This window comes from Anopheles merus, chromosome 2L (genome assembly GCF_017562075.2).
Source record: "Anopheles merus strain MAF chromosome 2L, AmerM5.1, whole genome shotgun sequence".
In the NCBI taxonomy this organism is placed as follows: domain Eukaryota; kingdom Metazoa; phylum Arthropoda; class Insecta; order Diptera; family Culicidae; genus Anopheles; species Anopheles merus.
In genome coordinates this window covers 38,072,733-38,099,289 of record NC_054083.1, presented here as the reverse complement: position 1 = coordinate 38,099,289, position 26,557 = coordinate 38,072,733, and the positions used below count along the sequence as shown (strand labels likewise).

Here is a 26,557-nt window from a genome sequence, read left to right as displayed (position 1 = left end):
AAATTGCTGCACAATCACTTCCCCCAAAGCCTACCAGCTATACTTTATCCCTTATTGGAATGGAAATGTTACGTATTAACCGATGGAACGACCCTCTCCCACTACACTGCTGCTGCGGCTTTGGGGTTGTTATTTTATTTACCATAGACAGTCCTCCCGGGGACGGTGGTCCGTGGAAAAGTGTCGCGGAAACTCCATAAACTATCCATTGTTTACTAATAGCGGATGTGTGTATGTACACCAATATGACACGCAGAAAATCCTCACCGATATTATCTCGTTGCTTTCCCGCATCGAGTAAGGGGAGCGGGAAAAGTACAGTTCCCCACTGGCGGGAGCCTAGGACTGAGCCGCGCCTATAATAACACCGTGCCGGTTCATCACCTTTTCGTGCCGCGGAAGCTAAATTGTTTGCGGGCCATTGTTTCACGTGCGTTTTGCCCAGCAAAATGCGTTTGTGGAGTAGTGAAAGGCGTGTGGAAAAGGGCTGTCCAGGACATCGCCACACTGTTATCCAACCTCACTGTGCATTGTGCTTCTGCTTGCCCCCCCGGTGCCTATAATCACATTCTGTCAACCATGCTCCAGCTATCGGTGCGTGCTGAGTTTCAAATGAACTTACGATGATTTATGTTTCGATCGCATATTGGTTGTGGAATAATAAATTAACTCGCAAACACATTTGGGCCCCCCCCCCGTGTTTTCGAACCAGCGTCCTCCGGCCCCTGTTCGGGGTGTTAGTGGGCTACGGATAGTTTCTACTGGTAGATTCTTCATCGTGTCCTTGCAATTTGTACCACGCTCTGGCAGTGTGTGCCGGTACCCGGTTGTCGTGTTAGTATGTTTCCCCAGTCGCGCGTACATGTTATTAATGTTTCGGCAGGACTTTTTTACGGTGGTTGTATTTTTCATTTGACGTGCAACAATTTTTCTCTTGCTTTGTTGCTTTCCCGTGTGAAGTATTCCAGGGCATTTCGCACGTTTGTTACGCTCAAGCTTGAAAGCAGCTCGATCATATAGAATTGTTTTACTGTTCCCAAAAGAACGCTGTATGTATATTTTAGCTTGCCTGGTATATTATTTTTCTCCTTTCAAAAACGTATCCCCAGAAAAAAAAAACGCCTGAATGTATGCAATCGAGTAAACTTACTTACTTCGTAAAATGTCTATCGCTATCTCATCGCCGTTTTATGCTGTACTGCCAAGAAAATATTAATACCCAAAGCCGGGATTATCTTTGAAGTTCCTTTCATAAAGCATTTCGAAATTAATAGAGCTGTTTTGTTTGTTTTCAGATCTTTATTCAACTTTATATTGAGCTTTCCATTGTTGTGCAAAACGTGCGGAGGTGAGTAATCATTGCGAAGAGCTTAAAGTGCATCTGAATGTGCTTTAGCAACATAAACAAAGCGTGTAATCGTATTAGCAGAAAAATAACACAATTGGAATATTTCCAACATCAAATGTTTGCAGTTATTTGTAAAAGAAATCCTATTGGTATTTTTTTTACTGAGAAGCCAGACAAAGCATATCTTTAACACTCTATTTCATGAAGCTTTGTGAACGATGAGCGATGAAAAAACAAGCTTTGTTTGAAAAAAAACCGTAAGCTTGTAGTTGGTAGTAGCCTTTTCCGCAAAAACATGTTCAGTTTGCATTGCATTGAACTATCGCGAAATTAAAATTGCTTTTCGCAGCAAATGCATTCATTTGTTGATTGAAAATAATTGAATTTCGATGTACTACACTATACCACTACACGATATGCCACGAATGCCCTCACACAAACGGTCGATTAATTCCGTCAAGCTCATGTTTTGTTCCCGAACCGTGGTAAATATCCAAGCCGGAGTCCTCCACTCAACATCCTAAACATGGTGCAATGTGTTGCGGTGTTGTGCAGCGGTGAAATTGAGCGCAAGTGTTGGATTTCACCAAGGGGAGCGGTTGAGGTAATGCGTGCAACAAACATACGGTGTTAATAAAAACACGTTTCCAAAATCCCGATGTGTTTCAAGTGAATGCAATTGGAATTTTCGTGCAGATATTATACCACCATCGGTAACACATCCATCCGCAACCACACGCTCTGCCGTACGTATAGGGTCATTGAAGCGTGCTACATCGACCAAACTATTACAGTGTAGTGCGTCCGTGCCCCCTCCTCTCCCATCCAAAATGCCGCCAAGTCATTAATCGTGTGTTTGCAAGTGCTACACTGCTGTACAATGAAATTGTAACCAATGTTTGCGAAAACTCTGAACAAGGCATCGTAAAGGTACGTAAATTAAATTGTACGTCCGCGCGCGCTCGCGCTCGGTGAAGCTGCCTGCCTGCCTACTCCCTAGGCGGCCAGTGCCGTTTGTGAACAATGATACTAGCGAAAAGCAATAGTAACGGACAGTTTCATGAGTGTCGGTCGCAGAACGGGCGACCGGGAGAGAGCTGGTGAGAGCTGGAAAAAATAAACCATACAAGAAGGTGTCTACAACATGCTGTCTGCTGCACGGTTACATAATAAAACCGAATGACATCTGCCGCGGGACACAAAAATGGTGGGAAACTGTGGGAATTACCCCTTTTTCAGCGTACACCCGACAACACCTTTTTGTCCGCACCCCCTGCGACGCGTTTGTAAACATCCCCGGCCCTGTAGTGCAGTCGTTTGTTAGATCACTTTTACATCAAAGTGGTATCAGCAGTAGCAGCAATTGGTCGAGTGGCTAGTGACCGGTTCGAGTTGCTCGCGTAGTTTTGTGGTGCACTTATCCGCGTCAGTTTTAACGCCTGTTCGCTGAAATCTAATCAACTGGCGATGGATCAATTACATTTCATTTGTGCGCCACTTGATTCAAGGACAATAGGGTGGGGGGAGGGGATTAAAAGGTATAATATAAATCAGTAAGGGAGCGATCAATGCTGGTGCTTCCACTGAGCGTGCGGAACTGAAATTGAGTACTACAAAATGACATATTCCATGGTGTTTCGCTTGTTTTAAATTCAAATTTTGAGTTTCACATACAATTAGACTGTAACTTAGGTTCTTAAATGTTGTTAAGTCAAAAATACATGTACATGCTACTTGAAGTTGAAAACTAGTCTTAGTTGTAATAGAAATTGCATCCTTTTTACAAAAAAACAATCCTTGAAATTTCCGTTCGAATCGCATCAGTTATCGGTAAACTGGAGCGTACTGTTCTCCCAGTCAGTGAAAATAAAGGGAATTCAATGGAAATTTAATGGAAATTCAACTTATTACTAGAACTTCCATCCGTGTATGCCAATATGGCTAGTAACTGATTAATGAAACATTCAGTCCGCTGAATTTTTGTTTAATTTAATTGGAATAATTGTAATAAAGCTATCTTCAAACATTGTCAGCGCATGTTATGCTACTTATAAGTGATAGGGAGTTGAATTTAAGCATTTCTAGGCAAAATGACTGTTCCGGTAGTTCTAGTGTTAACCGATAATATCTTTTATTTATTTTTGTTCGAATCGATGATATTGCCTAGATTGTTTGTTAAGAACAAAATTTGGAAAGATTGAATCAATCCTTATGTCTTCCACAAAAGCTTGCCTATTGAAATGTCACCAGGGTCTGACTGACTTTAATTTATACATAGAAAGAAAGACAGACTGTGGCCCTCGTTGTGTATCTAGAAGTTCATCACTCTAAGGCTTTTAAAGCATTTCAAATAGCTATTACAGTATTAGCGATAATCGTGCTAAGACTCGCATATACCCAAAGAAATACAAATTGCGTTCAGTTACTCATAAAATACATTGAAAAGCTGTATTTAGTTGCGGCATCCAGAATACTCTCAAGGTACTGAAACCTCCATGCTCTTGTTCTCAACAGTCATCGCACGATTGTCGCCTTCGCTGTAGTAATTCCGTATTGTTTAAGCATTTTTCTTCTCAATGCTACAAGTGCACACGCCAAAAACAATCATTTCTCTATCCGGCAACAATATGGCAAGGTATTGGGTGTACGGAAATATACTGTGCTTACTTAATAAGATGCGCCGTCCACGGGTTGGGGGGAGGCGATTTGTTGCCTGCCTGTCGTCCCCTAAATAGATAAGCACATTTACTTCCGAGTAGTGGGGCGGGCACCGAACACATAGTCCCTTCCGGCCAACTCGGGTGTGTGCTGTGTTCTCGTGGCACCAGCTACTCGCCTGCAAGAAGCCCGCTTCCATCACGCTTGGCTTATTCGATGCATGGCTGCGGAACGGCGGAACAGGAGCTGCCGAGAGCATATTGCTTCGCCTGGGAGAAGCTCAGAACCGTGTTCCGGTTCGTTTGCCCTGTGCTCCCATTTATCCTAGTGCATCCTAGTGTGTGTGTGTGTGTGCTTAATTCGCGAGAAATAGACACATTGCACTGCCGTCGGATCGAGGTAGCAGTAGCAGATAGTGCTTAATGTAGCACCGAACGACTCGAGCAGCGCACAGCAGTAGGAGATGCATGCGAACCCTGTCCGTAGCGAACCGGGCACAATTTATTGACTGGCGCTCGTTTGTTTCTCGTGTCGTGTCGAAAATATCCGGCCCAGGGATATCAGGACGCCACGCACCAGCTGCTGCAATCTGTGATGTACGGATGTACCGGGCGAAAAGTTGAAACTGCCAAACGTAATTTACTTTCCATCTAACCTCCCGTTGCCCTTTAGGGCATTGATGCTATCATTACTAGAGGATGGTTTCAAAAGTGTAAGCTAGAATCTGGTGTACACTGATCAAAGAGATAAGAGACCGGGAGTAAAACTATTATCACTACATGCTTGGTTGGTTGACTGGTTGGTTTGTTTGTTTGTTTGCAAAGGAAGACAGTTTTTCGTGTACTTCTCGTGCTTTGTATGTACGAGCTTTCGAGCATACTGACATGTGAACAGGAGAAATCTGTTCAGACATTTCAAGCTAATGATGCCATGGACATGCTAATGTTTAGTTTTCCATCCTAGAAGGTACAACAGGCTGGGCCATTGAAGTTGTCAATATTAATTCTGCAAACAATTAGCAACCAGATCAAATGCATCCTCTGTTCAAGAGGATGAAATTTGCACCACACCGCGAGCATTAAATAGTTTGTTGCTGAAAGGATTTGCCGATGTAATTGATCGACAAACATGCGAAATAATGAATACATTCCATTCTCTCCCTAATGAATAGTTCATCACCAAATAGGTGCCAACCGCCTTTCTGCTTGCTTGGGTGATTGATTCCACCTCCCCCAAACCCAGAACGATGATGATTAGGTGCACCCAAGGGATGCATAATGCTGCAGTCTCCTGAATCGATTATGCGCCTCCATCAATATTAGTGTAATTGGACATTGTATTGCGGGCCGCGATTTAAACAATGTGAGGAACGTAATCCCGCCCTCGCTGGCTGTGTAAAGCTGTAACGAGGGGTGCCCGTTGTGAAGTAATTGAAGCTCATTAAAGTGTATTGTGGAACATCGCGTTCTTGTTGACACAAAATTTATTGATGCCGCTCAACGCCGCGGGGACATTGTGAAAATGAAGAACTTCGGCAAACTTTTCACTTTTTACGATTGTTATCCAGCAACTGTGCTCGTTCGGTTTCGGTGAGTTACGCAAGCTAGCAGGATTAAGTTCCGGCAAGCTATTGTTGGCGTAACTTTTTAATAACTATTTCTAAGTTTGATCGATTCCAAACAAACTTCCACGAGACCACCACACCAGTGTCACTTCACCTTCAACCTGCGAGCAGGACTTCAAACTAATCTTAATCTACTACCTTTTGTAATTATTTCTCAGTCTCCTTGAATCAACAACCGTGCACCATCCTCGTTCGGGCACCATCTGCTCACCTGCTAGAACTAGGTTCCGGTTGGATGGATGATTTTGTACCAAGTTGATTTAGCCCCTTTAACGAGCGACATCTCGGAACACACCCGTCAAGTCCCGCTCTCTAGTTAAGTGTGTGTGTGTGTGTGCTCGGTTGCGGAGATGCGCAACAGCCAAGCGGACAGTAGTGGGAGCGATGGAAACTGCTCCAAATCCAAACTCACGAAACTTTGCTTGCCCGTGCCATCGGGTTGGTGCTGTAAGTAATTGATTTCTGTGCTTTACGGTCCCACGGACTGTCTCCGGGCATTGGACTGAAAATTGGACCGTGGGGAAAACTATCTCCCGAAGCCCAGGGACACAGCGCCGGCAGGCACCAGTTGTGGATGTGCTTGGTTCTTCTGTTTCTGTGTCCGTTCGCATTCATCCCGTCCGTCCCGCGCCAGTTGTGTTTAGTTTGCATCAGCGTAGTGTAAAGAATGGGAGAAAGTAGTGTGCGCTTGCCGCTGGGATGGTAGGAGGCCGCGAGCGTTGTTGTCGTTTCCCGGTGTGCAGGTGTGCAAACTCCGATGGTCTAGAATAAACGCGAGATCGCAGCACAATCACAACCGGACAGGGGAAACATCCTCCCCCCCCCCCCTGAGTGTCGCAAACGAGGGTGCTTTCCAACACTTGAAGCTGACAGCGTTTGACATTTGAAGGCTTTTACAGCTATACGGTTGCGCGTCCTTGCTGCAACACAGCAGAGAACATACAGGTGCATCACTGGTACTTCGGGTTTTGGTGAAACAGTTCTAGACGATTGTAGATGGGTGCTGAAAAAGGAATAAAAAATGCGAATTTTCAAGCTCTCTCGGCAAGCGATAAACTGTAGACATCAGACAAAATCGTGCACAAAACTGCATGTGTCCACCCTTTTGTCCGTTTCTGTCAGGTTTCTCCGTACCTTACTGCTGGACACCTGGTCTGTAACTCTTGAAAAGTAAAATGAGTGCTCTTTTTGGTCCTTTTTTTTGGTGTATATGTGTCTCAACCAAGGAATCCGGCTGTACACGTACATCTTGTTCTGGCGCTTTGCTGCTCCCCGCTTGCAGCACGAAAACCGTCACCGGAAGCACCATATTTCGTGAATTGTAAAACTGCAATTGCGACAAACGAACACGAAATGGACGTGACGTGCATACCGTCGGATCTGCTTGTACCCCAGTAACGACCCGTTTCCTGAAGCACTACGCCCCCGGTACAGAATGGGAAAGATGTTTGCCTTCCAGAGCGGCGGGAAGGACTTACATTGACTTTCCCATTCTTGGTGCGCTCGCTACGGCAGCACCTAGCCTTGGGCAGCTTATGAAACACAATGGTCGTTTCGGAAAGCTGCCATCGGAAGGCAAAATTTGCTTTGTCCTGGCGCAGGACTAGGATCGGGAGCAGTGGACAATAGTGGTAGTGGTGGTAGTAACTGGAAGGTAAAAGTTTGCGCTAACTTTGTCATTGTCTTAATTTGAAGCACTCATTAGCACATGGGGAACGATGGGGTTGGAAACCATCGAGAGGATGCCGCCGGTCGTCCACTGCAGATTGGTTGGCTGACGTAGAGTTGTGGCCTTGGTCGTCGCCACAGGCCGCGTTGGTACTGCATGTATGTGTGTGTGTGCTGTTCATTGCCTGAGACACTATCTCCTAATGAGCTGTTACGTCATCGTCGTGCTGACGTGCTTCGCTTTGATTTGGGGAAGTAATGGTTTTCCGTCATTCGTTTTGGAGCAATTTGAGTCGTCTTTTTGTGGGAGTGAAATATGAAGTATAAATGTATGAATGAAGTGCTAATTGTACGAATTGTTCTTTACATCTATTTAGACATCACAATGCAAAACATAACAATTTAATGACCCGTTTTGTTGTATTTTAATGTCCTCTCGTCTTTAAATTTCCAAGATAAAATATGGTATTAATGTAATTTTTCATTTTGGTATGATATTTAGGACTTAATTGTAAATAATAAGCAAAATATCATGCCTAAATAAGAACAGTATTTGCGAAGTTGTAGCTCCTGCTCTAGAGCACAGTTAAGCTACTAGTTTGGTATACCTTTTTTGCAGGCTTTAACGTTGTTTTATCAACAACAACAAAAAATGACCTAAAGACATTGTTGTTGAGTTTTGCGGCGTCGATCAATTTATGAAACTGATGTTGTTCAGTGATTGCTCAACCAATCTAATAAGATTCTTTCTGAGTAGTAAGTAGACGTGTAGAATAATAGATAATATAAAAGAAAAAATGCTTTACTCTCTTTAGTTGCTTGCAATAAAAAAATACTAAGAATTATGCATTTTTTACATTGTCCAATTCATAACATGCAAACATGGTCTCTTGACGGGATGCATGTATTCCCTTTTTTCTAAATAAAACTCTTTGAGGTTAAATAACACGTTTCATGAATACTTCATACCCGTCCGGTTGTATTGTTCATCCATATGTAAGGAAGAAACATAAAAAACCCCATTTGTTGAAACTCACACTAAAAATAACAAGAATACACACTTTCTACTTCAATCAAAGTTACATATGTGGTGGGTGCGCTGGTGTGTAAAATTCTTTCACGCGAGTAAGTGGAACAGGACGAGGGGGGGGGGGGGGTAAAAAGTACCGCTTTATGATAAAATATGAATATACATTGGTGCTGTGTTTCTACTTACCACTGCTGGGCAACCTTGAAGAAGCAAAGGACACCAGGCGCTGAATATTCACTTTTCATCCTACATATCCTACTCCCTGCGCCGTTGGCATTTCCTGGAAAATGCAACACCAGAGTAGAGCGCAACGTCTTAAGTGTGCTGGTGACGCATACACGTATTGCTTTCCATCCCACCGAAGAGATGCACTATTCATGAGCGATTCATTTATGATTCAACCGAATAATGGAATGTAGATTTCGTACGAAATAGAAAAATGGTGCACAACGGGGTACACTGTTTGAGCCTTTTTTCGGTGTTCATTTTGGCTCGATTGAAGAGTGCTTTGGTCTGTTAGAAGTTGAGAATTTGAAATGGGGAGGATTTTGTTTCATCCTACGAAAATGAAAACAAAAAATCTGAGTTGAACTTTTGGGCTTTTGGACGATGTGCAACCGAATATCGTAAAAAAAAACCTACAGTGAGTGAGATCATCTGACCGACAAGGAAAAAACGTGGGTTCGAATAAAAAATGTGACCTATGTCGTTCTATTCAGCAGAAAATGAGTTCAAATATCAAGCTAAGATGTTTATCAAACGTGGAAAATACTGTTCCCTTTTCGGGCTAGCCAGTCTTTTAATACATTCGCTAATGAAGGGTAAAAATTCCCTCCCTGCTTCAAATTAGTTCTCTATGAATGTGGGAATAAACAAAAAAGCACCCTCCCACAGACACTCACACACACACCCACACACCCACAAATGATATCATCGGAATCGACTTTTCATGTTGCAGTTCATTAATTAAATTACTCAGCATAACCTACGTGCACAACCACCACCTCCCTCGACAAACGGGAATGACCAAGGCACGTGCTTTTGAAAGTCGACAGCGTCGACGAAGACGACGACGACGACGGCTACTGAAAACTTCAATGAAAGCATTGAGTTTGAACTGTAAGTAATTGATTGATAGTGGGTTGTGTTTGGCTACGTGTGCCTGGCCCCGGGTATCGACTTTCCCGCCACTTCCGGCACCGGCATGTTTGCAGCACGTCTACGGACCGAGCACAAATTAAGAAAGAAGCTATTGAAGAACGTTGCATCGTTACGTTTCGCTACGCTTGGCTTCAAAGCGGTTGGGCGAAGGTATCACATTCTTCGTTCAATTATTGGACGGCATCCGCTAAAGGTGCGCTTGGGAATCCTTTGGGAAGCACTGGCAGTGCTGTAAAGAGCTGATTGACCAACGAATCCTTTCTTTCTGTGTAATTGGATACCTGCTAGTTTACTTACCAGGATACGTATTGCCTATTTTATGCAGAGAATACGATACGATATTACTATCAATCTTCGATGTCATGTTAAATCATGTGGGTTTTGTTTGGACCGTGCTTTGCAATCGGCTTCATAAATGAATATAAAGGCCATAATTTACGATCTATTATGTTCAAAAGTGCCTGACGTTCTCCATAATATACTCATCGGTAGCATCCATCATGCAACACATAGGGGTCGGCATGAATAACGTCCCACATGGGTGCTGTTAAAGCTACGCATGTTTGAAATTCACAAAAGCTGCAGGATAGCCTATAAATCTTTGGTATTAGGTTAAATTGAGGACACTCTTAATAAATCATCGTTTAAATGTTACTTCATTTGTTGTATTTTTCACCAGATTTTAGTGCTTATTTTGTTATTTCTAAAGCTCTCTTAATAAAGCGACACTTGCCACAATCGATTTTATTGTGTGAATTTTACATTCTCTCTCCTGCTGCCTTGCTCTAACAAACTTTAAATGAAATCATCGTTTGATTATCATCCTCCATATTGGCAACCACACACACACACCTTCGGACCTGGCGCTCGAACAAACTTCATCTTTCCCGGTTGTGTTGCAATAAAGTGAAGCTTTTGTGACATTGGGTGTAAAACTTTATACCAAGCCCTGTACCGCCACTCGCTGTCAAGGAAAAACCAAATGAAAAAAAAAAAAGTTATTCCATTTCACACGAGACGTGTTTTCCACCAGCAGGAGCAGCGTGTGCGCTTCAATATTACAAGTTTTCCTTTATTTTTCTGCCACGGCACTCTCTCTCTCTACCACCTCCCCACATGTCGGCCAAGAATGGACCGAAAGCTTTTCATTATTGTGTTTCGCCCGTGCTGCGATGGAGATGCACTTTCGACGGGCTGTGCCACTCACTCTCTCTCTCTCTCTCACACACACACACACACACACACACACACACACACACACACACACACACACACACACACACACACACACACACACACACACACACACACCAGCGCTCGGTACAGGTTGACAGCAAAACAACATTGTTTCGAGAAAAGGGGAAAATAAAAGTTTTCTATTTGCCCGGCGTGCGACGCACAAGTGTGTCGACATGTATGCGTAGCGTTGTACCCCGTCACCCTCCCCGGGACGGCCAACAAAACCGCCCGGAATGTGTTTGTTCATTTTCGACCATTTTTATGGTGTAATTTTGGCGCAATGGAGCACAACAAGCAGCAATACGTGTGCACACCACCATGCAGGTTTAGATCGAATGGGTATGCATTGCAGAGAGAGAGGGAGAGAAAAAGGGCTGGAAACACACTTACACAAAACAATTCAATAAGTGAAAATGACAGGAGGAATATGAGCAAGAAGCAAACGATGGGAAGCGTAAACGAAAAACAAAAGGGAGAAAAAAAATAAATAAACAGTATTGAATGTTTCGCAAAAGTGAGAAAAGCGGCACCCCAGCACCTCCGCAACAGAGCAGAGGAATCAACAGGAGGTCATTGGCAAACAGCAGTACCCCTTTCTGAGCGTAAGAAGAAACGGAAGTGCGCCCGTGGAAACAAAAAAAGGGAGGAAAAATGACGCGAATTGTGTTGCCCGCGAGAAAAGTTGTTTGAGCAAGTGATGAAACAGAACGAAAATAAGACATAAAAAAAAACAACAAAAATGTACGAAGAATAGAAATAATCCCCTCCAGGGTTGGCAAGCAAGCTAGTCGTCTGGTCTGCAACGGAATGGAGGGTTGGGAGTGGTACTGTTTCCATTTCCAGTGTGGCAGAGTTGGCCGACGGAACTGGTCGAGGTGGTGGTGGTGCGGGTTGAGTGAAATTGAAATAAAAGTTGCCGCAAGTGACACCGGCAACACAAGGCTTAGGCAACGCCAAGCGGGAAGAGTGCAACGCACCATAAGAAACGCAGGGATGACGGAGAAAAAGGGGGGGGGGGGTGGGTCAAAGAATCGGAAATGGAAAACTGACAGGCCATGTGGCGCGCAAACAGATGCAATAGGGAAAAGGAGGGCAAAATAAGGACAATTGCAGCAAAGCTGCGCCACCGTGTCGTGCCACTAAGGGCGAGAGGGTTGTGTGTGTGTGTCAACAATCGGAAAACTCGTGAGACAGATCGCATACAACAGGATGACAAGGAGGAAGCATACGAGAATTGCAAAAATTACAGAAGAGAGCAGGAAGGCATCGGAACACGATGCGGGCGCGCCGGCATTCGATAGAATCGATGTGTTTGTTTTTCCGACAGTTTGCAAAACCAATACTTAATCCCCTCTCCCCACACCAATACTATACCGGTGGCGTAGGCATCCTGTGGACCGGGGGCGGGCAAAGTTTTGTGTAAATACAATAGGAGAAAAATGGTCGCACCAGGACCTCAGACGGAACGAAGCGCCTCTACCGATAGAGCACGCTCTCTTCGTATGCACGCTTGGTTGGCGTTGTCGCACACCCGTACGAACGTGTCAGAGTCAAGACAGGCGGAATGTGCAACACACCACGAACAAGCGGGGCAAAACATGTCATGTATAAGGTTGGAAACGAGTCTGCAAGGATGGATGGGAGTATGACGGCCGCCACCAAACACACAGAAAGATGACAGAAGATGACAGAAGATAAAACCGTTCGGAATGTGAACGTACACACACGTGTGGAAATGTATTTGTGCGCGCTTTTGTATTTGTATGCTGGATTAGATGACGTGTGCGATGTGCGATGATTGCTATTTTCGGTGCTGCCGAGTGCTCCCACTCGTCATCAACTGGGCTACGGCAAAGCGAGGACAAGCTGTTGTGATTCAAAATCAACGCATTTTGAATTGTTTATGTAGCGATGTTTGAAGAAGCGCACCGCATCGTCTTAGAAGGTATCGAGAGCAGCAGCTCCCGGAAATGCTGCGCGAAAGTTGCTTTACCACAGCGATGGGTGGTAGACGTTTTCATCAATCAAAACTTTCCTGTCAACACATTTCAAATTTTGCCTGCTTCCCAAGCACGAACTGCGCCACCAGAGGTCAAACTCCGCCACGCGCCTTCCGTTCCGTCGTGTAAAGCTCGGCTTGTCCAACATCATCTCCGACGTAATTGAATGTCAGACGATGTTTGCTTGGCGAGGAGCGAGTGAGAGAGAGAGAGAGAGAGGCAGTGGATATTGATTCTCGAGTGCGGCTAACCTGTCAGAGCTTGTACATCTTGTGGCCGACATTTTCCAAGTAATTACCGTCGCTCTACCGGAAGCGGGAAGAAAAAGCTTCCCATGCCCCATATATCCTTCTACCTTACCCTTAGGTAGTGCCAGGGAATGGGAGATCCCATTTCGCCGAGATATCAACATCGGGCTGTCATGGCACATTTCACTGATTGACTTAGACAGGCAGGTCGACAGCTTTAGTCCCCCCGAAAGTGACGCTGCTTGCACAGCAGCAGCGCACACAAGTTCGATTTTTTTGTCAGCTAAAAGTCAGAAGGCGAACCGAGTGGAAAGTAAGAAAACGAACAGAGAAAAAAAAGCACATACGTTTATGCAAATAAAGTTTGATTCTTTGGAAGTTAGGTTTTGAGTTTTTTTTTTGGTTTCAGCTTTTAACGTCAACCTGCGCAAACTTCCGTTCGTGGAAGTTTTAGTCTTGGTTTGGCCAGCAGCAACTTCGAAGCGGATTGGGAGTTTTTTATTTGCGCTTTCCCAATCTGTCCCAACATTTCCATACGACAGCGAGCACAGTTAAGGTGACAAGTTTGTGCCTTTTTGTGACTGACGGGCGCGCAAACAAAGTTCGCTGTGTTTGTCGCAATTTGATGACCCTTCCATTTGCTGCTTTTTTTGGAGATTTTTTTCATCTACGTGAGAATTTTTTCTTAAAAGTTTACCTTAACGTCGTCCAAAAAGCTCACTCGCAGGGTGCTCAGGGTGGTACAGATTTTGGCATGCGTTGCATGCGGCGGGAGCATTACCATCTGTGATCATCATCCACGCCGTTTACGCCGATCGTTAAACGGGTACGCAACCCGGAGGTAATTTAATTGCCGGGCTGAGAGCGCCAGAGCGGGGGTCAGAGCGCTTGGCGCCAGATGCACGGCGGTGTTTGCACGGCAATATGACTGTTTTGAATTTTTGATTGCAATCACCATCATCATCATCATCATCATCGTCATCACCATCACCATCATCATCGTCACCGGCATCGATATTACCATCGGTATCCAATATCACTCTAGCTTCACTGTTGTTGTGGTGCGGCTTGGGCAGCACCGAGGTTCATTTTGGGGAAGTGACCAGAATGAACAGAATGGCCCTGGCTGTTCGCATCCTAATGGTTTATGTATAAGCATGTCCGGTTTTTTTTGGATGGGCTGGGCATCATCGACTAGCCATTAGCTAGCTGGCCGGGTTTCCATAATTTAACATTTATCCATTCGAACTCCTCCGGTAAGGCGTGCCGCTGGGTCGTCCTTTTCCCGAAGTTCCCGTAGTGGGCGGCGGCGTGTGTCGATCACGTACTGGACCTGTTTTCCGATCCATTACTCCCTGCCTGTGGTGCAGGTTTTGCCCAACTGCCAAATGCTGTATTTTGAACGCTGTTCGATGGATGGATCAACAATCCGCACCCGTAGTAGCGCGGGCAGGGAGAGGGCTTAATCGGGCCCTTCCGATGCACGACCGATGAAGCACACGTTTTAGCAGCGCGACTCTGGCGTGTACGGTATAATGGCAAATAGTTAACAAACACATTTTATGTGACGATCAACGTCCGTACCATCGTCAACCGAGCGTCAGCGTGAGGCGCTCGCTTGACCTTGCGTTTGCTTTCTGCTTAGAATGCAAATGAACATCACAGGTTGTCGGTTGGGAGCCTAGGAAAGGCAGTTTTTTGCGGAATTGAACTGGCAAGTAAACAAAGTTGAATTTTGAGGGAAATTTTTTTTTTTATCGATGATCGATTTTTGCCTGTTTTTCATAGATAAGAACATCACAAAACTATTGGGAACGTCGGTGAGGGCAAAATGTATAATGATGAGCATGCTTGTAAAATGTCTACTTTTAATTCCCGGAATGGCGTATGCGCCATAACACGTTTAATCTAATCCCACAAACATTAAAATAACAACTAATTGCAATCTCTGTACGTTCTGTTTCATTTTAGGTGTATCACGTATCACGTTCATCAATGCGACGGGAGTGAAAAATTACACAATCCACCGAAACCAGCAAACAAAACCCCACCGGCGGCAGCAAGGTGTATCCCACCTGGAACTTTTCATCCCTTTTAACGCTCGCGCGTGTGCGTTGGGCAGGCAAACAACGAACCGCACCCGGGCAACAATGTAAATGTCGAATAACATCACGTACCCGGTCTCACGCATTCATAGCCAATTGCGCGTGATTGATGCTAGCATTGGGAAGGACAGTACGTTGCGACGGGAACGATGAAACCGGGGAGTGCCACACCGCCGAACCTATTAAAAGAAACAAATTACGTGCGGGAGACTACTACCCCCGTCCAGAAAACATCGCACCTGGATCCCATTGTGTGTGTGCGTGTATTGCAAGTGCTGGTAGATAGAGAGGGAAAGACCAGTAGCTTAGAACTATAGAACAAACAGAACCACATCTACTACATTGACGCGAAAGGTAATTTGTAATCGGGCCCCCCCACCTCTACAGTATTTTACGGTTTGATACTGATTAGTGCGCGAGACCCGGCCTCTACAAGGGAACTGGGCCAGTGTGAAGAGCCTAGCAGTGGTAGTAGTTGGTCGCGGTGTGCCGTCCCAGAGCGGAGAGGTGGCGTCGCGTTAAGCGGGGCCAGTCTCATCATGAAAGCATCGGATTCCACGGTGAAGCTATGGAGTGCCACCTCGTCACCGTCGTCCAGTACCGAACGCCTCTACCCGGCCCGGACGCCCGAGCCGTCCGTCGTGCCGCCGGGTGGTGGGGACGACAGAAGAACGCTGTACGGTGCAGCAGCAGCACCGTACGCACAGCGACAGAACGGCGATCGGCAGCTTCCTCCACCAGCGTGCAGTGTGGCTGGCGGCGCCACGGACACGGCCGGCACCCGACCGGCACACTCAGCGAGCGAACACATCACACTAAATCTAGCCGGCTATTCAGCTGATCATCGCAGCATGAAGAGTGCAAGCAGTGGAGGAGATGGCAGTGGACGACCACGAGCCAGTAGGTCGTCGGATCAGCAGCAGCAGCAGCAGCACCAGCACCAGGGTGCTTCTGCCGCAACGGAAGCTACGTACGGAGTCAGTGTCGCGCCATCGAGCACGGCGTACGGTCACAGTAGTGTAAATAGCAATCACAGCCTGCCCGGTACGGCGGGCTCGAATAGCCGCAGCCGACACGGTTACGGCGGCAGTAGCTACAGCAACGGCAGCATCGCCGGCTTCAACATTAACGGTAGTGGTGGTGAGCGAAGTGCCTATCTGCCTTGGTTTTCCCTGTGCTACCACGGCAAGATGCGGATGTTCGTGTTCCTGCTCGGCGTATGTCTCGTCTCTGTGGTCGCGTACGCGCACTACGTGGATAATTCACCGATCACTAGGTAAGTGTGGGCAGGATGATGTGGGGCTGGGGGTTTTGCAAGGGTTGCACATTTCCGTGCGCTGTACTGTAGGGATCTTGTGGATGTAATTTTCGACGATGAAATTGATTTAGTTGTTGTTTGTTTACTTGTTAGTTGGTGCGTTACTCGGGTTACGCTAGTTAGTTGATTAGCGCGGTTTGTGTATGTGTGCTATTTCATGAGTTGCTGTATTTTTGCTACAATCTTGAGTAATTTGCAAGTCTTGTTTGATTAATATTTGATCCAATATATGGATAGAAAACAAAATAAATACAGAAATTTTTAGTGGCCCGTTTGGAGCCAACCTTTTTGTAAACCTCTTTGCACTATTGGATTTGTTATAATAACACACCGACCGGTCTCTCTGAATTGCTCTAGCACAAAAAGCAAAAGCCTTTCACACTTGGTCCTTTTTATTGGCTCAACAGTGTTGGAACTTCGGGGTCGGTCCCGTGGTACAGTTGTCAGCTCGCACGACTTAAAAACAAGCCCGTCGTGGGTTCAAGCCTCATTATGGTACCGTCGCTTATGCATCAAAGACTTAGCTTATTATTCGCCTGCGTGGTACTAAATATGTCTCATAGGTGGCCAGAATGATCCCCGGAGGTAGCCAATTAGAATAAGATGATGAAGAACAAGAGAAAAAGTGGTGGAAATTTGGAATACTACCACACATACATAGATAGATGTGTGTGTACTGAATGAGCATTTTTTAGGGGTAGGGTTTTGCATATCCTGCACTTAACTGTATGGAGTCAATGTCACACAGACAGTTAACATGAATATTTTCACTTATCTTGTTCTATTTTTTAGCACTAATCATAGGAATCACAAAACAGAGAGTCACTTTTCTGTTGCGGGAGTAGACGATTAAAAATCAAACAGTGAATCATTTTAGAATTTGAATCCTAAAATAGAAGACCTTTGTTTGGTGCGGCATTTGCTAAAGGATTGATTCAGTACACAAAAACAAAAACAGAACATTCAACTCTTTGAATTATTTAATGATGAGTTAATGATTAAATTTATCTGTTATATCAGTACATTGAAGTTTATGATTACAGATTCAGTTTGTGAGAAGTCATTCAGATTTATTTTTTACTAGCTGATTTACCCGATTTCATGCGGGATAAAATTAATGTCCCATTTTCATTAAAAATAGAAGAATTTGCAATCCAAGGAGTATAAAACAACGATTACAATGATTACTATGGTTTTATCCCAAAGCTTCGATTCTTCTTATCGGTCATAATAACAGTAGGTAATTAAGATCTACAATCATCCGCTTGGGTACTACTGAGTTTTTGGTTTACCACGGAGTTTATTGGACCCATATATATCATATATCATGTACAGGCACTCCATGATATATGCTATTAATGCGGACTGGAGGCAATCGCGTATCTCTGATATTAGCGTATGTCGAAATTCGATATTTTCGGTCAAATTATAGCTAACTCTCGTATCATTCTGCTTGAAGGGGTAGGTTTTAGCCATTAAATTAGTTATTTGATCTGATTTCAACTAAAAAATTGAAGTTTTGTGCTATTTTAAATGGTTTTTAAAATTTGTCGTAAAGAGAATTTATTTTGAGTTTGGCATTTGATGTGTCAAATTAGTATAAGAACTGTCAAATTAAGAAAATCTAAAGAAAATCAAATTAAGATAAGCTAAAAAGCTATCGCGATTGCAAGGACTCGTGCGAGCTCGCAAACTGCTCGAATTTGCTTGCGGGGTTTTAACACCAGTGTAAACTGCACTTAACACCGAGTGTCAAAGCGCTGTATACAACAACAACAATACTGCTCTTGGCATGGGATTAGAAAATTGCTAATAAAATAAGTTTAGTGCAACTTCTAAAAATGATGTGAGTCTTAAAACCTATTCTCATACCACCATAAGGTGTGTGCAAAGTTTCGTTGAAAATGATCCAGCCGTTTCGGAGCTTGCTCGCAACAAACACCGTAACACGAGATTTTTATACATATATAGATAGATTATTTATTAGGTTATAGTCTTATTTCTTTAGAATTATTTAATGTTCACTTACAGTCAAACGTTGTTATAATATTTTCATATAAAAACTTATGAATTGTTTTGATTTTGGGCTAGCCCATGTCTGACCAGATTGGGGTACTAATGCTAGTTATCTGTCATGCATAGCTATTGCTTAAACTACACACTAACGTATGATGATTATGAGCTCAATAATATTTTGGATGAAGGCTCGCCCACCCTTCAATTTTGAAATCGATAGGATAAACGAAACACATTTCATCGGCTCAAGTGTCATGTCAGTACATCATTAAGCTCTGATGGTTTCGTGCGTGCCAAAACCTGCTGTCCTGTTATGATTTTGCACAATTTTACTGCTTTGTTTCGTTTTGTTTTCCATTCAAAACGCTCCCAGTTTTTTTTTTTGAGTCTTTTAAAATTGTTTTTGCCCAAGCCTGTGTCCGAACCCAACACACATATGTGAGGATACACGTATATGCATGTGTAGCTGCTGCTGCTGCTGGTCCGTGCCAAAACACCTGTGATCGTAAATTGGCGTCGTTTGCGCTAGGGGCCTGCATCACATTTCACCCGTAAACGGCAATTTTCCGGAATACCATCCGGGCGTTTATCCGGTGGCTGTCACCGAGGTTTTACGATCCTCTATATAGGACCTGTCCGAATTCGGCTCCGGCTCCGCAATTTAGCACACTTTTGTCAAGCGCCTAACCGTGTTGACAGCAATTGAGGGGGAGGGAGGAGGGATGCGGGAGTGTGTGGGGACGGAAAAGGTTGTCCACTGTGCGCTCCCTTGTTAGGCTTGCTTGACATTCGGCGTGTGCAAGGGGTCAGAGCAGAAGAGACACACAGTGACGCCCTCCTCCATGAAAAAGGATTCGTTCGAGCTGAACCGACGTCACATACACACAGAGAAGAAACTGACCCGGGAGTACGGCATCAGGCAACCTGTCCTAACCCTATCACCCGCTTGCAATGACGATGCAAAGGATCTGACGTGTGTCCTGTCATGCTGGTAATGTCTGAAAAAAGAGGAGCGGGCAGCAACACCACCGACAAGTTGCAACATGCCGGATGACCTAGAATTATCCCTTAGTTTCCGTTCCGTAACGGCCAAACGTTAAGGTGTGACTGGTTCCGTCAGTCCAGGTGCTTCCAGGGCGAAATAGGGGTTCAAATCTTACAGCATACAAGCAGCAGACAAACCCCCATTTTCCTTCTTACCCAGCAGTACGGGCAAATCGATGAACTGTAAATTATTCCACTCAGGCATTTAATTGTGTGCGCCATCCGAGACGCCCTAGAGCATTGGGAGGAGCAGCGGTCAGAAGCACTGGGTAGGAGGTCAATGGATAAGAATTTAATTTACGCCTGTCTTAGCCTGGAATGTTCTTATTAAGTGCCGTAGACGTCGTTTCGAAGATGGTTACGGTTTGCGAAATTGCTAACTCCGTTAGCAGAATTGGGACGGTGTGTGTATGCATATGCAGGCAGGCCAGAGCCATATCTGTGCTAGTGTATGTGTGTGTGTGCATGTGTATCTTGCAGCAGGTTTTGGCCCGTGGCCCAATTTAAATCTATAGATCCGTTCAGGAAGCTTTACACAATATGCTTCCTTCGCCATGCTCCGGAGCATGATGATGCATTCATGTGCAGGCGAAATTAGTCGTATTAAATTCGCCCATCGTCGTTGTCGTTGTCTGGGCATACTGGCTCTTCACCCAGTGTGGTAATACTGCTGTCGCTCGCACACAAAGACGGAGATTTAATAAAACTTAACAGTGAACGAGTTGTTTGAATAGCATTTCCAAACAATGGAGTTGCAACGAGACCCCGATTAAAGTAACTTTATTCTGATCCGTGTGTGCAATCGTCGTCCGAAAAGGGATAAAATCGACTCTTCCCCCCTGCTTCACATGAAGCTAATGAAGCTAGGACAATTTGATCCGAGATTCGTGCGAAAGTGAATTGCTCATCATGTCGTTGGATGAAGTTTGCTTCATTTTCCACTTGAGTGTGTGTGTTTTTTTTCCTTCTACGTGATGGTGACATGATTCCTACACGATTAGTAGTACCATTGGAACAGTTATCTGGCGACTACGGGGATAGTTTTGCGCATGGAGGAACACTGGTTGTAGCAACTTTTGAGAAAACGATTACCCCAACCAACCCTCCCAGCAGCACTTATGCGAGCGTGTTTGCTTTTGCACAACCCTCCCAGCTGTCACTTTGTCCACCCGCGTTCGGAACGCGCTTGGCATAGCGCACTATCTGTTCGCTTAACTTCGTGTTTGACACGCCAGAGACAATCATAATCCTTGCTATTTACCATCGTCTCACACCCGTATCTCCCAGCGCGCGCGGTACGTACGCGGCCGGGGAAGACCCGGGTCGGGTTAAAATTGAAACCAAACTTACTTAATCTCTTTTGCCCGGCTGTGCATATTTGGCTCCGTTCCCGAGCAGTGCAACTTCATTTTCTCCAGCCGTGCGCCGGTTGGAAACGTGGCGTCATTTTGGTTAGGTTCGAAGGAATGAGCCGCGTTCGGTTCTGCCTTTTCCAATTCTACACCCTTTGGAAGTAGAATTTTTCGCTTATGTTTTTTTTAGATGTTCACCATTTATTTCTTCACAAGGCTGCATGGAGGACGGCCGGATGGAAAGATGGGCGGGGCGAGCGGAAGTGTGATAAAATCTAATTAAATTTAAACTTTATCTTAATTTCAATTTCAATTTTCGGCTGTACCGGGCGACAGATTTTACCACCAACCCCGTAAGATACACGCCGTGGTCTGGGGGATCCGGCCGTTCGTTGTGCAGCAGAAGATACAATAAAGTTTGCACCAAACAACGCGCCTGGTGGCTGTGCTTGATTCCGAGATTTTGCCGTTCTGTGTTGGTTGGGAATGGAGCAAGCATTTACTCTGTCTGTAGCTGTCGTGTACCCTTCCGTTTCTGTTTACTGTAATTTTTGCACAGTTGTTGGTTGTGACAACAAGCTCCTTTCTGGTTTCGCTTGGCAAAGTATCCCCCTCAGTTCAGAGCTGCAGCGCTGGCACAGGGGTCGTTTCTGGTGGTTTTAGCTAGGGGAGTTGTGGGTTAGGTTACATGCGCACACTGCAGCATACCACAAAAGCAGCAAAATTAAAGCATTTCAAAGCGACCAAACCCAAAGGTTTCGATTTATTGCTGACATTCCTGGTGGTTGAATTCGGATGTCTTGTAGTTTTAATGTCATTTCGGTATAAGTAACCAGAAGAGAGCTTTATTGTTGATGTTGAAGGTGGAGTAAAATAAGAAGATGTTAGAAAGTTTATGTCTTATTTCTCGTAAATTTTAAGAGCATCACTTTAGATGTGTTCTAGACATGTTCTAGACGACTAGATATGTTCTAGACGTCAGATAAACATAATCAACTTTATGTAGTTCCTCTAATCATGTTTCTTGCTGCTATTCCCATACCTTCAAAATAGGTGAAGACACAAATCTGTCTTCAAATCCCCAAGAAAGATCAAAACAAAAAGACGAGCATCTTGTACGAGTAACTTCAAACTTCACAACCAAATAGAGACCAACTAAAGAGAGGCACCGACCGTCATGTTTCTTTTCAAACGTTTCCAAAAGCCTCGAATCAAAAGCTCAACCAGCACCTACACCGAACCGTAAACTATCCCCAGCATTAAATCTTACCAGAAACTTGCACAGGGGGGGGCGTGCGCTCTGTTAAAGGCGGAAAGTTTTAATGAATTAAATACTTCCCGCTCAGCAAACAACCAGTCGCCCAGTGCTCTCTGCCCTGTAGAAAGGAACTAGTAGTAAAAACGTGGAAAAAAGCGGATGTTGTCGCCTGGTGAACTTTTCAACTTCCGCCCGGTACCTCCAAATCTGTAGCTCGAAAGATGCTCGTACCGGAGTGTGGTTCCCTCATGTTGGGTTTTGAAAGGTTCCACCACCTCCTTCTCGCTGTGCTGATGTGCTCATTCCTTTGTCACTGCTTGTGCGCGCATACTGCCCACCACTGCCTCGCACCAGATCTTGGCGCGATGTTCTAGGGCAGACCGGGTAAATTATCTCCCAGAACGCGTCCGATAAGCGGCAGCACAAATCTGCGCCAAACGGCACCGTCTATCTCATGATGCTATGATGACGCTCGATCGGTGGTGGTGTTGGATTGCTGTGTCGTTGTGTGTGTGTGTGTGTGCTTGTGTGTCTGCACCCATTGAAAAGCGTCCACTCGAAGTACTCACGGGCGGGTGAAGCTTATCTTGTTCCAACTTACCCGGGGTACGGGCTTAGCCCACAGGGTCGTTATCCGCGCGATGCGGGAGAGATGCCCTTAAACGGGGAAGACGTTGGGCGGGATGGGCAGGTACGTTGCTCCCTGTCCCCAGTGTAAACAGTTCTGCTACGCGTTCAGAACTCGCTCGTCATTAAACCCTTGGAGAACAGTTGGTGACGGTGAACGATGCCACCCAAGCAGATGCTCCGAGATGAGAGCAGGGGAAGTTTTTATTTATTTCTCGCTCCAAGTGAATGGTAAATAGAGATTGATTTCTAATGAACTTGCCGCTTTGAACGGTGATTCGTGGAATGTGCCACTGTTTTGCGTCCTTCGGGGTACGTGTGAAGGGTCAGTTAACGCTATTGCTACTGTCACCGGTGTGGATTTTAATCCGTCTTGACGACGTCTAGCGAGAGCAGCGAAGCTGATAAGGTTTCCACAAGGCTCAAACACAACCATAGCGTCCCGATATGCGCTGCAGTGCTTCGCCCTGCCAGCCAGTCGCGCTTTGCATTACTTTGAAGTCGGTTCTTCGTTCGGTTCGTCGGAACGCTCGCTCTGCTCGTGCCTGTTTGAGAGATGGTTGCCCGGTTTTGGCCGCTAGTGCTCCAAGCGGGCGTGCTGCTGCTCGCCCTCGCCGGGTGCATTTGCCGGGCGCAGTCGAAGAACTTCAAGTGCTCGATTATAAACGAAGCCGGATTTTGCTTCATCGAGAATGTGCACCTGGACGTTTCCACCAACGGCATCGGGGGTGATTCGATACAGTTTCCACGCCACCCGACGCTGCTCATCAAATCCGGCGCAATACCGTACTTCGGCAAGGACATTTTCGCCCTGCTGGGCAACACGAAGCAGCTGCACGTGTACAACCAGACCAGCATCCGCAATCTGTTCATACCGGTGACCAATCTGACCGAGATCAACGTTCAGCGGAACGGGTTGCTAGAGTTTGATGTCGAGCCGGTCGACAATCGGGAGCTGAAGATGCTCTCGATCGTGCACAATGGGTTGGTGACGGTGCCGCGAAATATCCGCTTCCTGGTGGGGCTAGAAAAGCTGTACCTGTACAACAACTCGCTCGAGTACTTTGACCTGGAGCCGCTGGCAAACGCGAGCCACTCGCTGAAAATCCTCTCCATCTATGATAACCACATCAAGACGCTCGATTCGCGGTCGGCACTGTACTTTCCCAAGCTGCAGACGCTGTCGCTGAGCAAGAACAAGCTCACGTTTGTGCCGTACTTTGAGGAATCGTTCCCGGCCGTGACGGTGGTGTCGCTGCGCAAAAACCCCTGGAACTGTGGCTGGCTGCACACGACCATGCAGTACATTGAGGCGCGCAAGATACAGGTCGTGCGGAAGGATGCGGCCTGTCGCGATCGGTGGATCAGTGAGATCTGCTGCACGTACACGGTGCTGGACTTTATGTTCGACCGTGCGGCGGCTCAGATGCGGCGCGAGCAGCAGCTGCTGCGGAATGTGACGCACGAGAATCGGCGGCTGGTGGAGACGGTGCACCGGCTGGCGGATGACTTGCATCGGCTGCAGTCGCAGCTCGATCAGCAGCAACAGCCTACGAGCGAGAAGAGTATCTCCGATGCGAGGACTGGTGATGATAGTGTGTAGCTTTATGGTTGTGTTGTGCGTTGAGTGTATTACGAATGCAATAAAGTGGTGCCTCTTAATATCAATGAATTCGTTATTTAAATCGGAGGTGGATTTCACGAGTTCCTAGAGTATTGTGACAGCTTTAGCTAGATCGTCTGGCTGTGGAACATAGCCTGAAAATATTTTATATTCCTGGTTGAAATGCTCTGTAATATTACGCTTTTTGAATTCGAGAGTTCTTCTTCATCTTCTTCTTCTTAAGGTCGTTTTATTGATGTCGCTTGATGAGTTGCGGTTTCAGTTTTATTATTAATAGTAAATATTAAATCTACCTCCTTATTTGTCGTTAGATGATGCCTGAATTATTGAGCATATGCTTCACTCCAAGGTTTGTTAATGGCGTGTCGGAAAAGCCTATACTTTTTCAACTGATTTGATTCATCTGAACTATGAAAAGCAATTGCAAATAATTATGTTACAAAATCCAACCTATCGGAACGCAACACCAAAGTGCAACTTCAATGAGCGAATAATCAAATGAACCGGAACATCCCATAGCCTGAGCAAACAATGAAATATTTAATTACATTTTAATTAAACAATTCCGTCGCAACCCGGGCGCTATTACGATCTACGTGCTGCTGCAGGCATTAGTTTGAAAAACTAATTCCATGTTTGTGACGGAAAACGCAACGCAAACAACCAGCCAGCCAAGGCAAACGTTGCGCAAAACCCCTCGTGCCGGTCACACGGGCCCGGTCAAGAGGGCAGCCGTGTAAAATAATCAAATATTTAAATTCAAACAGCAGCAAACTTTTTAGCAGCACTGCCGCAAGGCAATAATAAAGCTCTATCGGTGCTATTTTACCACCCAAAAACAAAATCCCCACGCACAACACGTAAAAGCCAACAGCGGGTCTCGGTACAAAAGGATTAGAGAGCAGAGTGGGTGTAAATGACATGGGAAAGCAAGCAACGCAAGGGAAAAGGGGGAAGCGAGTGACGAATTTCTATTTACGCTTGATGTATTTATGAAAACCACATCGTTCGAGTGCGGGCTACCGGGCTAATTTCCGCTTCGCTTAAATGCAGCATAAACCGAACAATCCCGGTCGGTCTACCGCGAGAAATGTGTGCTGTTTCTTTTTTTTTTTTGTTTTACATATTCCTCCCATCAGTAAAATCCCCGTAAAATGGCGGTGGTAATGGTAAGGGGGTTCCGGTTCCGCCTTCATCATCAAAATCATCCCTCAGCATGCATCATACAGTGTACGACGCGGGGGACATAATGACGATGCCCGCGAGGCAACAAAAGGTGTGTATGTGTGGGAGAAGCGTACTTTACCCCAGCATCCGCAACCCCGAGTATCGCGTACTGGACGTTAATGGCCGTGCGGCATAAATTCATTATTCAATCACTTTACCGACTCTGCCCCCAACCCTCGATAGCAAGAGCTCCGTGTGGAGATTGATTGATGAATGGGGAGGAGGTTGAAAGGAAGGGAAGCCCTTTAATTCCAACGCCATGGCAACGTTGCTAGCTGATGGGAGCGAAAGGACATTCTCTAGCAGCATAAAGCAAACTATTTATCACGCGCGCTTGCCTGTGCGGCGGCATGGGGGAATACTCTGTCACATTCCTCCGATGACCCTTCACGCACACAGTAGTTCGCGCGATGATGAAGGATAATTAGCTATACATTCCGACTTGTGGTGGTGCTGTGTTGTGTGCCACACGGCACTGGTTTGAATTATGGGCATTGCTCACCGATACCGATTCGTACTTCCGGCCCGCGTTGCTGCCACAAACGATTGGCGATGGCAGGTGCGGACAGCCACTCTGCACACAAAAACACACCGAGGCGTACCTGGGAGACCTGGTCAGCAAGCGGGACAAAAATTGGCATTCCAGATTTTTGATTGACCGCTTGCATTATGCATGAATATATTCGCCTATTTCAAACACACATACCTTTGCTAACCGACGACACCCCGGGCCTCGGTTCGGAGTTGTCAGCTTCGATCATTTGCCAACACCACCCGAGCGTTCCGTGAAAGGTGGGTCGTTGTCATTTGTCATTGGAGCTTTTTTTACCTCTTTTGATGAAAGTATATTCACCGTGAAATATGTATGCAGGAATTGGGGGCACCTTTTGTGAGGGTGACAGTTAATCAGAACTTACTCTCATCGCCAAGCACAGCCGCCGTATAACGAAGTAAATGAATTTGAATTAAACATTGGGATAGCCGCGAACAGTCCTTATCTGACAATCGAA

At 45.6% G+C, this 26,557-nt stretch overlaps 2 protein-coding genes across 4 annotated transcripts in view; both read left to right on the top strand.

Annotated features, from left to right (window-relative positions):
• The window catches only part of LOC121594698 (bifunctional heparan sulfate N-deacetylase/N-sulfotransferase), a 182,857-nt gene that overhangs the window by 115,882 nt on the left and 40,418 nt on the right, over positions 1-26,557 (top strand). For 2 of the 3 annotated variants that reach the window (XM_041918303.1, XM_041918304.1), the window contains exons 3-4: positions 1,296-1,348; positions 14,948-16,357. In XM_041918303.1, coding sequence (XP_041774237.1) covers positions 15,621-16,357 — 737 coding nt within the window. In that variant the 5' untranslated portion in view covers positions 1,296-1,348; positions 14,948-15,620. The remainder of the gene's footprint in view (positions 1-1,295; positions 1,349-14,947; positions 16,358-26,557) is intronic. The other variant, XM_041918305.1, reaches the window with a different exon arrangement.
• On the top strand, positions 23,121-24,364 carry LOC121594699. Its single transcript, XM_041918306.1, has one exon. The coding sequence runs from the start codon at positions 23,253-23,255 to the stop codon at positions 24,297-24,299; it is 1,047 nt and encodes a 348-aa protein (XP_041774240.1). The 5' UTR covers positions 23,121-23,252; the 3' UTR covers positions 24,300-24,364.

What these genes read in the sequence shown, in the direction of transcription:
- LOC121594699 (XM_041918306.1), top strand. Translation starts at nt 23,253, where the DNA reads ATGGTTGCCCGGTTTTGGCCGCTAGTGCTCCAAGCGGGCGTGCTGCTG.